At 40.8% G+C, this 12,864-nt stretch overlaps 1 protein-coding gene across 1 annotated transcript in view; it reads right to left on the bottom strand.

Moving 5' to 3' along the window:
- LOC129244345 (uncharacterized) overlaps positions 1 to 12,864 on the bottom strand; it is an 80,525-nt gene that overhangs the window by 44,761 nt on the left and 22,900 nt on the right. Inside the window, exons 2-3 of the mRNA XM_054881965.1 lie at positions 11,007 to 11,069; positions 7,972 to 10,860 (exon numbers count right to left, since the gene is read on the bottom strand). Coding sequence (XP_054737940.1) covers positions 7,972 to 10,860; positions 11,007 to 11,069 — 2,952 coding nt within the window. The remainder of the gene's footprint in view (positions 1 to 7,971; positions 10,861 to 11,006; positions 11,070 to 12,864) is intronic.

Below are 12,864 nucleotides of genomic sequence, written 5' to 3'. Positions count from 1 at the left end.
CAAAAAAACGTAAAACGAGCATTTTTGGGGAAAAATTTCGCCATATTTGTAAGTGAAAAACAACCTTAAAAAAAAAAATTAAAAAAAAAAAACAGTGTGGGGCGGGGGGGGGAGGGGGGGCGAGGTATTTTTGATTTAGAAAACGTGTGCCAAATTTGAAAAAAATCGGTTGAATAGTTTCGGAGTTGTGATTGGCACCGACTTTTAAGAAGTCGTTTCGGGAAAAACGCGTTTAAAAAATGACTCTGAAAAATTATCGATGCTCCGCATTCGAGGTAGAGTGCCTACAAAGGCTATAACTTTGAGAGTTCTGTTCCGATCCACTTAAAATTTTGACACAACATTTTTGAAATGATTTACTACAAGATGAGTGAAGAAAAAATTTCGATTTTCGATATTCTTAGACGAAATTATTATGTTCAATCCGGACGGTCACACCAGCAATAGTGATGACCAGACAACTCAATACATAAAATATACTTTGTGCCAAAATATTAGTTGCATATACTTACAGAAAAATGTGGACAGGCGTAGACTGTCGAAAAATTAGTCTGAACTTTTTAAAGCGATATAAACCTAACATTCTTGTCTTTATTTCCTATTTATATTCCTGTTACTATCAAACTAATGCCTTCCTCAGATTAGAATTGCTGTAACTGGAGGATTTGTCCAAGTTCACTCAATTTCTATGTTCGTTAAATGCTAAAATGAGCACTTCTTTACATTTATCATACGCCCTTCCATCGACCTCAGTTTCTGCAGAATAATCAGCCTGGATTGATCGGAACAGTTACATCTTTGGGTTCCAGTAATTGATCTTTATTGAGCCAATTCGGTCTTCGGACACTAAATTGCAATGCCTTCCACAACTCGCGGACATTTAAAATCAATAACGAAGTGCTTTTATTTCGGATAGACTTTCAAATGAACTAGCACAACTTTTTAAATTTTTTTGAAGGAGGATTCATCAGTCTACCAGCTTCTGGTCGAAACATCTATTGATGATCGAGCTATAGGGTTTGAGCGATCAACCGAATCGGCTGGTGGGGGAAAATGATCGTTGGACCTTCCCCTTCCACTAGAAACCGGTCCCAGTTCGCTGGCAACAGCGGCGCAGTCAACATCGCTCCGTGCGTGAAAGCTGATTTGAAAGTGTGTTAGGATTTTGCAGTGGCGAAAATGCAGCGATCGATGGAGCAACGTTACTCGATCAAATTTTGAGTAAAGCTAAACAAAACGAGTACCGAAACCATTGGACTACTCAAGAAGACTTACGGGGACCAATCTCTGTCCAGTGCCCAGGTAAAACGGTCGTTCAAGAAAGGCCGGGAGGATGTCGCAGACGAACAGCGATCTGGAAGGCCTTCGACGACGCAAACAGACGAAGATGTAAATAGGGTTCGTGAATTTTTGAACATTGACCGTCGTGCTAATCTACGTGAGATCAGTGAAGAGTTAAATTTAACTTATTACAATAACTTATTGCATTACTTTTCAATCAAACCCTGTATATTGCGTTGTCCGATGCGCTATATCAGTGGTGGGTCCTTTTGGTTCAGAATTGTATTTAGTGTAAAAAGTTACCTCAGATATCAGTCTGGTATAAAAAAACTTTGCCGATCTGCATTATTGTGTCTTGTTTTATGACTGCTTAGTATTTTGTTCTGAGTTCTGAGCTAAAGTTGGTGTAGTTCGAGTTTCTTCTGTGCTCTGAACTTGGGATGGGTTTCTAACTTCTGAATTATGAAGTCTAGGTTTTATATTCAGTGTTTTGTTTTGGAATTCAGGATTCTGAACTGATTTCTTGTTCTTATTTTTTGATTCTGAGACAGGTATTTATCTTTATGTTCACTCGAGCTTATATTAGTTTTAATAAGTTCTTATATATTTATATATACTTATATATTCTGGAGTTTTATTTATGTGCTCCGCGTTTTATTGTAGATCCTGATTTTAGGTCCCTGTTAACTTTGCAATGTTCCTGTGCATATTTCTGGTTTAGTTTTTTTAAGCTGTGCTTATTAAAAAGGGCCAAGCCAGCGGCCAACGTAGTCGTATAGGTTGGTGCGTGACTATCATTCGGAAGTGCACAGTTACGAAAGCCGATCGAGGAAAACTAATTGAAAGAAAAAAGGCAGACAAATACAAACCCCGGAGTTTATTTTGGCCATGAAAAAGTTCCTCTTAAAAAGCATTTGCCGTTCGGAGTCGGCATAGAACTGTAGGCCCCTTCAGCTGTAGAAAACATCAAGACGTACACCGCAAATAAGAGGAGTGTCTCAACGAAGGAGTGTAGGTAGCCAAGTTCCTTGCTTGCTTCTAGTTTCTGGGCATTAAGATCTTAGTTACACCTCCTTCCATGTCATCTCATATTTGTTGCGCTGGTCCCGTACATCTTATATTGGCCCCACATTCCGATATTCTATGCTTACAAGTTGAAATCCTACAAAGCTCTACACGCCGTAGTATGCATTTTCAAATGTTTGTTTTGGAGTTTTGGATGCTGAAATATCGAGTCATTGCTTGCTTCTAGATTCTAGTTCCTGAAATCTACGTTCTTTACGGAAGTTGAATTTACCTTTTTCTTTGCCCTCCGTTTCTTCACTTCTCTATCTATTCTTCCCTTATACTGACCTCACATGCAGCGTCCATTGATCTTTCCGATATTCTATGCTCACAAGTTTAAACCCTATGCTTTTGTGGCACAAATTTAATCTCCAGTATTTATCTCAATCGCTTGTTCGCCATCAACACTCACCTCACTAAATATGCCAACACATGTTTTGAGTAAATTCATGTAAGCCCCATACCCAGTATTTGTATGTATATAAAAAGACTAACAAAAAAAAAATGAAGTACTTAAACAAGAAAACATGCCACTAACAGCCACAAAACATCGACAACTCCAATACTTGTGTATGTATTGCACAATCAGCGGTAAGCAGAAATAATGTGTTAAGTAAGGGGACAGAGAGTCGATGTGGAGTAAGAAGCAGCGCCAGGGTATATACAAACATAGAAGAGCAAGTTGAAAACCCTTGCATAACTCAAGGGATTACAAGCAACTCAAACTGTTTGTTAATATAAACGCACATGCACACACAAACACACCGTAAGCATAACAAAGCAAACAATAAAAACAACAAGAAAAACAAACTTAATGCAATGGAACTAACATTTTGTAGGACAACACGTTTACTACGCTAGAGGTTGACAGACTCATTCAGTTTACCTTTAAGGTGGTCATGGTATGAATGCATAGCATACACTTAGGCGCATAAGCAGGTGGCAGCAGTGTGATGAAGTGTTGCAGTATGCGTTAGTTTGCGCAACGTTTTGTAAATCGAAGCGAGTAGTAGTCGTGACTTAAATGAGGAGAAGAAAGAGAGAGGCAGATGGAGTGAGGGGAGTGTACGCCACTACCAAAACGGAGCGGATGTTTGGGTTGTGATATCTACTGAGCTATGCTGGGGTGTGAGTCTTGGTTGTGCGAAGTTCGTGTCGCTATGCAATTCGAATTGCTGGTGGCTTTAGTTGGCTTACCTAACGGCTTGATTACTTTAGTACGGCGTGCGGTGTGGGGGAAAAAGAAAAGGGTTGTCGCATACTTATAGCTACATACACACGTGCATACATACATACACACATAAGCACAAGTAGTTTTCGTTCAATGAGCTTCGATTTACGTAAGACTTCAGCTGCTCGCATATTCGAGCGAGTAAGTTTGTGTATGTGCTTGTATTTGTCTAGGATCGTGTAGTGATGTCTGTTTGCTTGTGTTTGTTATGTACTTATACATATGTGCTTACTGTGCATTAATGTATGTGTATACATACATACATAATGGACGCTTTTGCCATGATTGCGGATCCATGTCTCGCCGGTAATGCACTTAATCGAATAATTTTCAAGTTCGACAAACATTTTCAATGTCGATTATATTCACAAGCGTCCAGGGAAGAGCGGCAAATAGAGGTGAGGAAATAAGAAAAGGCAAGCAGACGACAGGCAATATGAAGAAAGAGCGCAAATGCGTGTGTGTAGAGGGGAGACGACAGACTAACAAAAGCGGTTAGTATTAAGCTTGTGAATTTAAATGTGCAAAGCAATGAGCCAAGAATGATGCGGATATAGTTAACGGGAAGAAGTGCACGTGTAACTTAAGATGCCCGTACGGTATGTTGTCGACACAAGGACTAGCAACTACTTACACTGCGCGACAAATCAATAGTACTTCAATATTTTAAGTTCTTACGATTATTTTTTTATATATAATATGTATAAATATATTTTTTTTTATAAAACTATGGCTTATTGTACAATATAATAAAAATATATATACCCAAATTTGGAATTTGATACAAAAACTAGAATAAATTTGCCAATTTTTTGGTCTGCAGTTTTAATAGCTTAATAAATTTTAGTACAACAAAGTGCAAGCCCCAGGTAGAGTTGTATTTTGGCTCTATAGTACCATTATAAAACCACTTTTGTTATATGGAGTCATTGTCAGGCGGAACTCACTGAAGAGGATGGCATCGGTAAAGAAGCTGGAGAGAGTTCCAAGGGCTGCACTCATTGGACACAGTGGGGCGCTTCGAACTACTCCTACTCTCTAGCAGGCAAAACTGCGGCTGCACGTACCGCAATTTGGTTAAGAGGCTCGGGCTTAAGGCTCGACCTTACTTACGAACACTTATCAAGTATCCTTAGAAACTTTGAGTTCATCACTCCTGACAACGGATCAGTGTATAGCATCGCTTAATCGAAGCGGAACTTTCTCCACCCACATTTCATCAAGAGAGGAGTGGACTGGGCGCAAGACTTGGGGGTAGGGTTTGGTAAACTTGTTCACGGATGGCTGGTTGCATGGAAGGGTTGACGGAGGAGTATTCTGCGAAGAACTCCCCAAAGTCAGGTTACTAGATCACTACAGTGCGGCTACTCACTACTTGCGTAATAACTGTTAAGAAAGTAAATATTTACTCCTATAGCTGAGCGGAAATTAGGGTCCTGTGCTCAATTACGGTGCATTTGAAATTGGTCAGGGAATGTCTGACTTCAATTTCTACTGCATCCGAATTCTTTGACATAAGGCTAATCTGGGTACCTGGTCATAGCGATAATGCGGGAAACTGTGAAGCGGACTTGCTGGACCTGTGAGGTAGTCTCTCCGCTAAAGAAGAGGATTGGGATCCCCTTGACAACCTGCACTCTACTCCTAGAACGATGGGCTTCCCGTCAACTCAGCTAGCGTTGTGCAAGTACACAAACTTGTAAGGTAGCGAAATCCTTCTGTCCCGTGTGGATCGGAGGAGCTCGAGGGATATTTTGTTGATGACAAAACCCTTGAAATTACTTCGAGTCCTTTGGGCGTCAGCTGTATGGAGAATGAGGAGGAATCCTCTCAGCAACTTCTCCCTGCTCTCGTGGGGCTAAGATTTAAGTATCTTAGTTTTCCCTTCTTTCCTACATCTGCTGATATGGCAGGTCTTGACATCAAAAATCTGATGAACTTCATCAGCTCTTAGAATGGCAAAACTCGTGAAGTTTGCGAATTTTTTTTAATATTTTTATAAAATCAGAAATTTGCATTCATATGGTTTTTGTTACATATGAGGTCTACTTAAAAAAAAAAATGAACATTACAAAAAATTATCAAAACTAGTCAAACTATATATAAACTATTATTTGTCGCTTCCTGTACATTTGGCACGTAAATCCATACTATTTGAGTTGTACTACTTATTTGAGTATTCATTATACGCTCGAAAAAGTTTTGCCAAAGCGAAAATGCGCGCCAAATGCATTTGAATGAATAGCGCAAGTTCAGTGCAAGAGAAAGGGAATTAGAGAAAAGAGAAAAATGTGCATTAACATCGCGCCAGGCAGTAAGTAATGGATTAAAGAAAACCAAAGGGAATGTGGTAAGGAGAAGACGTGCAGTTGGAGAGTAGAGTAAGGAAAAAAAAGAATTGAGCTTTGAATGAACGACCTAAGGTGCACGGGCAAAGCGAAGAGTTTGAGTAGACGCCTTCGGTGCTGTCCCCGCATACTGATTTGGAGTGGCATAATAGAAACAAGAGCAGCTGTACAAATTGTAGACGAGCAGAAGGAGTAGTTAAAGAAATATGGGTATGGAAGAATACAGCGGCAGTAAGAACAACAGCTTTTAATAGCAATAGCAATTTTACTGTCATCAAAGTGAGGTGAATTTTTAAATTACAAATATGCGCGCTCATCAATTCGGGCAATGGCTTCTTTTAGTTTGGTAAAACTGTGCTAAATTTTATGTTAACATTAGTAAGCATCGCAGTCGAGTAGATTGCGTGTGAGTGTCGTTTTGTTTCACCGACTTCGAAGCCTACATTGTGGGAACGAAAAATCAAATAAAGTGCAAACATTTTTCTGAGCGAAAGTCGTTCGATGATAGGGCTAAGCATCCGAGTGTATTTCTACTATGAAAAAGTTTTTCATAAAGAGACATCTGCCGTGCGGAGATGGCATAAAATTGTAGCTAAGAATGATTTTTCTAATACTCGTTACAAGATTTTCATTACAACAAAAAATGAGCATGGAAAATTAAAAAAAATGTGATCTTAATAAAAAACATTTCTAGAAATAGATTCAGCCAGTCTCAAATATACACCAAAGTCATGCCTCACTCAATTATTCACTCAATTATTCTCTGCGCATCAAAAATCCAAAAATCAATTTCAAAAAGTAGGGTTAAGGCCATCAAACCGAACGCGCTATGAATTTTGGAGCCGCTGAATACCGCCACTTTGAATTTTGAATAATGTAATTTTGAATTTTTAACTTCCAAATTCATATTTCTTTGGGATGAAATTTATGAGTTTTTATCGCCAATTTTCTCAAAACCTTGACATGGTGGATACTTTTGGGCCCCACAATCGTACCCAGCACGCAAAATTATCACGAAACCCAGTCTTATATAAAAACAAAAAATACTTAAGCCTTTGCTAATTATCTAAAATATTTTTTAGCTTATTGAATATCTCATTTCGTTTTTTTTCTTCTGACTACTCCTTTGAGGAGCATAGGGTCTCTGCAAGGCTTATCCAATGTACGAGATTAGCCACTGTAGTCTTGGTATTGTCCCAACTTGTATTTCTGGAAGATAAGTGATGCAGGATGGATCTTTTCTAGGTATTCTTTGCCCGGTCACGGCTTCTACTTCACTGAGGATTCCAATCTAGGGCCAGTCTTGTGATGCTGTGGGGTGGTTTTCTTAAACCGTGTCCCATTTTCCGCGTAAGATAAGCTTCTCGTTCGTTCGCCTCCAGAGTTCACGGTTACTTATTATGTTGGGCCAGAATATTTTGCTTATTATCCTCAAGCGTATGTACTGAGCATGAAAATCCTCAAGTAACGTATTTTAAGTGAATTCGTTGAGTGAATTATTGAAAAATATGTTCACCAAATTCGATTTGCTATTATGTTTTAATTTCATTCAAATTTGTTCGTAGTGGCGGGCAGGTGGGGCTACATGACGTATTCTTCATAGTCGAGCATTTATTTAGTGAAGAATAAAAGGTTTCTAAAATTTCTAAAGTTTGCAAGAAATTTGCTTTGACGAATGAAACTTTTGCTGCAGAAATATGGAAAGTATTTTTGTGTTGTTGGCCTTCTGTGGGCAGATTAAATCATTAAAAAAATAATTGAAATTAAATTAAATCCCTATTTAGCCATAATAAACTTTGATACACATAGGTTACTCCATATGAGAGACTCCCGCACGATACTTCTCCACATGCCCAAATAACATAATTCTTTGGCCTACCGTGAGATGGTTTAGAAGACTTTCTACCATGGCAGGGCTTTGTAAGGCAACAAGATCACATGATCAATGCTTAACATTAACACTTACTTGGTATTCATCCTTTCTTAGCATTCTTCTCATACGAATATTTTCATGTTTAGCATAAAATAAATTAATTTTCCACTCACCCCATCGCCATAGTTCAGGCCTTGCTCACTAGATGCTCCGCCCCCATGTAATTCAGCCTCAGCAACAACAGCCTTCACCTGTGCAGCAGCTCCACCACCCTGATATTTGATTGTCGGATGATGTATTACTTGTTCCACTAACAATTTCGTCTTCTGGCCACCCTCACCGCCACCTCCACCACCTTCGGCAGCTGCGCCACCTTTAACGCCATGATAATTGGGCGACAGTCCATATTCTACATATGAGTTCGGTAATGGCGCTTTCGGTTCAATTTTGATAGCAACATATTGCTTGGCTGCTGGTATGGCAAGATGTTGCACCAAGCCATGGCCGGCGACGCCCCCACCACCATCACCACCGTTGTTGACCGCTTTTTGTTCACCTGAGGGAGCTTGCTCCACAATGGGTATATACTCCTTGGACTTAGCCATGCCGATTAGGCGGCCTTGAATGGCACCGCCATGAGCTTGCACTAGTTGTTGCTTTTGTTCGGCTACCTGCTGATGTTCAAGCGGAAATACTATGGGCGCAGTGTTGGTGTGTGCGCCATGATCTTCTCCAATGTACACTTTTTTGCGTTGTAGCTTCAATTTATTCTGCATTTCCTTGGCCAGCAGGTACGTGAGTCCATGTATTTGATCTTCAGTCGATTTGCCAACCAACGTGGAGAGTTCTTTGAATTCGGGCAATTCTTTGAAGTTTTGTTTGGCGGCATCCACCGGGCCGTGATATTCGATTTTGATTAGAGGTGCTTCTGCTGCCTTTTGCGACTGCGCGCCGGCCGCCACTTCGTACTTGTATTGTTCGACCGGTTGGTGAACAGCAGCGCCATGATCAATAGCAACATACCCTCCATTTGCATGCCCTCCATTTGCATGTCCTCCACCAGCATAGCCAGCTGCTGCATGCTGCTCAATCACTACCTGACCACCGCCATGACCACCTCCATATCTACCTCCATAACCACCTCCATAACCACCTCCATAACCACCTCCATGACCACCCTGCTCTCCTTGGCCACCCGCTTCACCCGCGGCAGCCTCTGGGAGTTTGTTTTCGTTAAGCAGTGGATCGGGTTTCGAGGGCCGGAAATGTACCGCTTTGATGGCGACTGCTACGGGGACTTCCTCTTCCACCGCTTGCGCTTCATCGGCAGCGTACGCGTGATGTACCTCTACCGGTGCTGCTTGATGAGCCGCACCACCCGCCTCCTGTACGACAATTGCATGACCTATGCCACCTCCATCATGGCCAGCCGCTTCGCCTTCACCACCACCTTTTGCACCATAGGCGTCAGCGACGTGGGCGACCTCAATTGCGTGCTGAGCTTGAGCTGCCTTGGCAGCATGTGCAGCTTGTGCGGCTTGCGCCTCAGCAACTGCGTGTACATTGTGACCGGCATAAGCTGCCTTTACTGCGTGTGTGGCTGCGGCGTGTGCTGCAGCATGTTCCTCGGCAGCAAGTGCGGCATGTCCGCCGCCACCCCTATAACCATGCCCAACGGCTGCTGTGGCTACTGGCGTATATATGTAGCGTATCTTTTCAACTACTGGTACCGGATGGATCTGAACCTGCAGCTGTTCACCCTTCTGGAATGGCTGTATATATTTTATGTAAGAGGCGGGTGAGAGTTTTCCCGCGCCACCGACACTGTAGGTTGGCGGCAAAGCGAGCTTTGCGCCGTACAGTGATTTCAATTGTCGATAGTCGACCATATGAGCTGGTATATATTTCACGTATGCTTTGCCACCTCCAGCACCACCACCAGCGCCATGATCCTTCATCAAGTGAGTTATGATCTTTTGAACCTCCACAGGCAGCGCACCAATGGACTTCTTCGCTTTAAGGGCCGGTGCTTCTTTGTATACGAAATGACGCTTGCTTTCGCCACTACTTAAATCGGTTTCGTCCTCATCGACCTTCTCTTTGACAGGCGGCTCAACCGGATTAGCTACTTCAGAGTCCATGCGTGCTTCGCGCTTGTGAACAACTGTATTTTTATCTTCGCCGGTATATCTTTGGCTTTTCGTATGCAAGCGGCTTTGTCTTGCCAAATGCAACTGCTCCAATGTGGCAGTATCTGGTTCACGTGCATCTTCCAGCTCGAATCTTACCATTTGTGGGGCTGAGCGCTTCACGCGTTTACCTTTGCGCTTCATAAAGAACTTGCCAGTCTTGGGTCGGTAGTATTTACCCGGATTGAAGGTCGACAAGAGTGCCGGCAGTGGTTGAGTAGCGAGTGCCGCGGGAGCATTACGATACACGCGTATGACTGCGGGGGCTACTGTGCTCGTGGCGGTACTACTACGTAGCCTCTGTAACTCTAGATTGCGCATACGCCGTATCAGCGCTTTCGTCTGTTCATCGGGCTCGCGTGCTTCGGAGATATCGAATGGAATCAGTTTTACTTGAAAATTGAAAGCTTGCCTATTTGGTGTTACACTCTCAGTGGCGCGTTTGGGACGCTTACTGCGTGTAATTTTTGCGCGACTACCACGCGTAGACCGAGTAGTAGCCACTGTTGTCGTTCTAGGCTTCGTCTCCTCAGTAATCTCATCGCTGGCAGTTGCTTTTGCGGCTGTGTTTTCTTTGTCATTCGTTATGTCCGTACCCGATATATATGCAAGGCTTTCTTCGCGGCTACGATGTTGTCTTATAAATTCTTTAACTTCGGCACTGGGCTCAATAGCATCGCTGATTTCAAATTTGACTAATTGCGGCTCACTTGGCAATTTGCGCACTTCCTGAGAAATTGCCGCGCGTCGTTGACGTTCACGTGAAGTGACCTCGTGGTGTTCATTGTAAGCTGTAATGTACGTGTCGTGTGTGGGATTTTCGATGAACCGCATGGAACGCTGATTTCGCGAGGCTATGTAACGACACATATCCTGTAGTGGGGGGAGAAAGAGAGAGAGAGCGAGAGAGAGGGAGGGAGAGAGAGAGAGAGAGAGAGAGAGAGAGAGAGGGAGAGAGAGAGAGAGAGAGAATATGAATATTACAGGTGTTAAATTCCGTTGTAAATGTGAGCTCTTACCTCATAGTTCGCGAAAGCTTCCAAATCGGGCGTGATAAGCTCATGAGCGACGCAGGACGATAGCTGATAAATGAAAGAGAGAGAAAAAAATTGTTATACTGATTACAGCAAGTGACATATATAGTAAGAAGGTGTACCAAAGATTTAGTAGTTCTGCATGTTAAAAAGAGTCCAACATACTAATATAGGACTAATATATGTGGCACATAGAGTTTTCAAATACAACCCAGCTTTTGTCAGCACCATCTTAATATTATTTAGAGCATGCTATTTAGCACATTTTTTGAAAGAAAAACAATTCAGCTGGTTTTGCAAGCTATTCAGCGCCCAACTTTCCGATTTGTGCACATTTCCCGTAGTTTGAAGGTAAATGAGTTCTTAAATTGTTAATTTAAATCATAAGGCCCTTATGCAATATAAACTAAGTGTACTTAATAACCAAACAAGCGGTTCTTAAAGCTATTCAGCGGCTTATGTCATAATTCAGCAACCTAAATTTGGGTGTTTTAATGAATTTAATATATCATACAATAAATCAAATAATTTAAATATAAATCTACCAGAAAAGCTTTTTCGACTTTCCAGAATTCAGCAATTTATAATATTTCTGAAATAAAGAATGCAAAATGTAAAACCCTCTTATGTAGCTGACTTGCTCACAATTCCTATTCGGCAGTGGTTATAATATTTAGTTCCAACTCATCATTGAGAAAATTTGCTTAACATAACTAGAAAAACTTGTAAAAGGGATACCATCCTATATTACATCCTAATTCGGCGCTATATATCTTAATTCAGCGTACTTTCTTAATAAGATATGTGCAAAGTTTTACAAAATTGCTATATTTATGACAATTCAGCTTAATTCAGCGCTTTATAATATAATGTTCATGTTCGGTTTAAGTTTGTTATATATCAAATCTTTATTCAGCGCTATATAAGATTATTCAGCGCGCTATTTTAGTAGTTTAACAGGCTTAGTTTTACTGAATGTATATAGTGATTAAACTTCAGCTTAATTCAGCGCCATTCAGCGCACGTCTGTATTTGCACGTCTAAATTCGGTTTATATAGTTTTAATACGGCATACCTAAATATAATTAACAGGAGGGAGCAAATAGCATGGGGATCATATTAAATCTTCATTCAGCGCTATATAAACTTATTCAGCGCACTTAATTAATAACTGGACCGGCTTATTTTCAATGAAAAAATGTAGTTATTATAACTCAGCTTAATTCAGCACGTTTTAACTGAATTTGCACGCCTAAATTCGGTTTAAGATCCTTTTTGATGCAGAATACCTAAATAGAATCAATAGGGGAGATCCCATCGTATGAGTACTATATTAAATCTTCTTTCAGCGCTATATAAGTGCATCCAGCGCGCTTTTTTAATAGCTGGGACGGCTTAGTTTTACTAAAGAACTATTGTTAATGTGATTCAACTTAATTCAGCGCCATATATAAGAAGTTTATTCAGCGCGATTTTTTAGTAGCTGAACAGGCTTAGTTTTACTGGAGGCATATATTTTTTTAAAATTCAGCTTAATTCAGACTGTTATAATTAGAAATAATAACTATAATTGAAATTCAGCTCAACTTATTTCACCACCTCATTATTTTCTTATTATCACTAAGTCATGTGCCTCCGTGAAAATTAACTTTCGAATTCAAATATCTATAAATAACACTGTGGTACAAAAAAAAAAGTTGCAAAAAAACTTTGGATCGGACATGGTGAGGGTTGTAGCTTATGAAAAACTGAAAATAATGGTATAGTTGAAATTTCCAATACACCCCCAAAATCTCATTTTATGGCCATAAAACCGTTTTTCAGTAGGTTGATATGAACAATC

This window comes from Anastrepha obliqua, chromosome 4 (assembly GCF_027943255.1).
Source record: "Anastrepha obliqua isolate idAnaObli1 chromosome 4, idAnaObli1_1.0, whole genome shotgun sequence".
Classification (NCBI taxonomy): Eukaryota; Metazoa; Arthropoda; class Insecta; order Diptera; family Tephritidae; genus Anastrepha; species Anastrepha obliqua.
The sequence above is the reverse complement of the archived record's forward strand: the minus strand, read 5'-3'. Positions and strand labels throughout refer to the sequence as shown.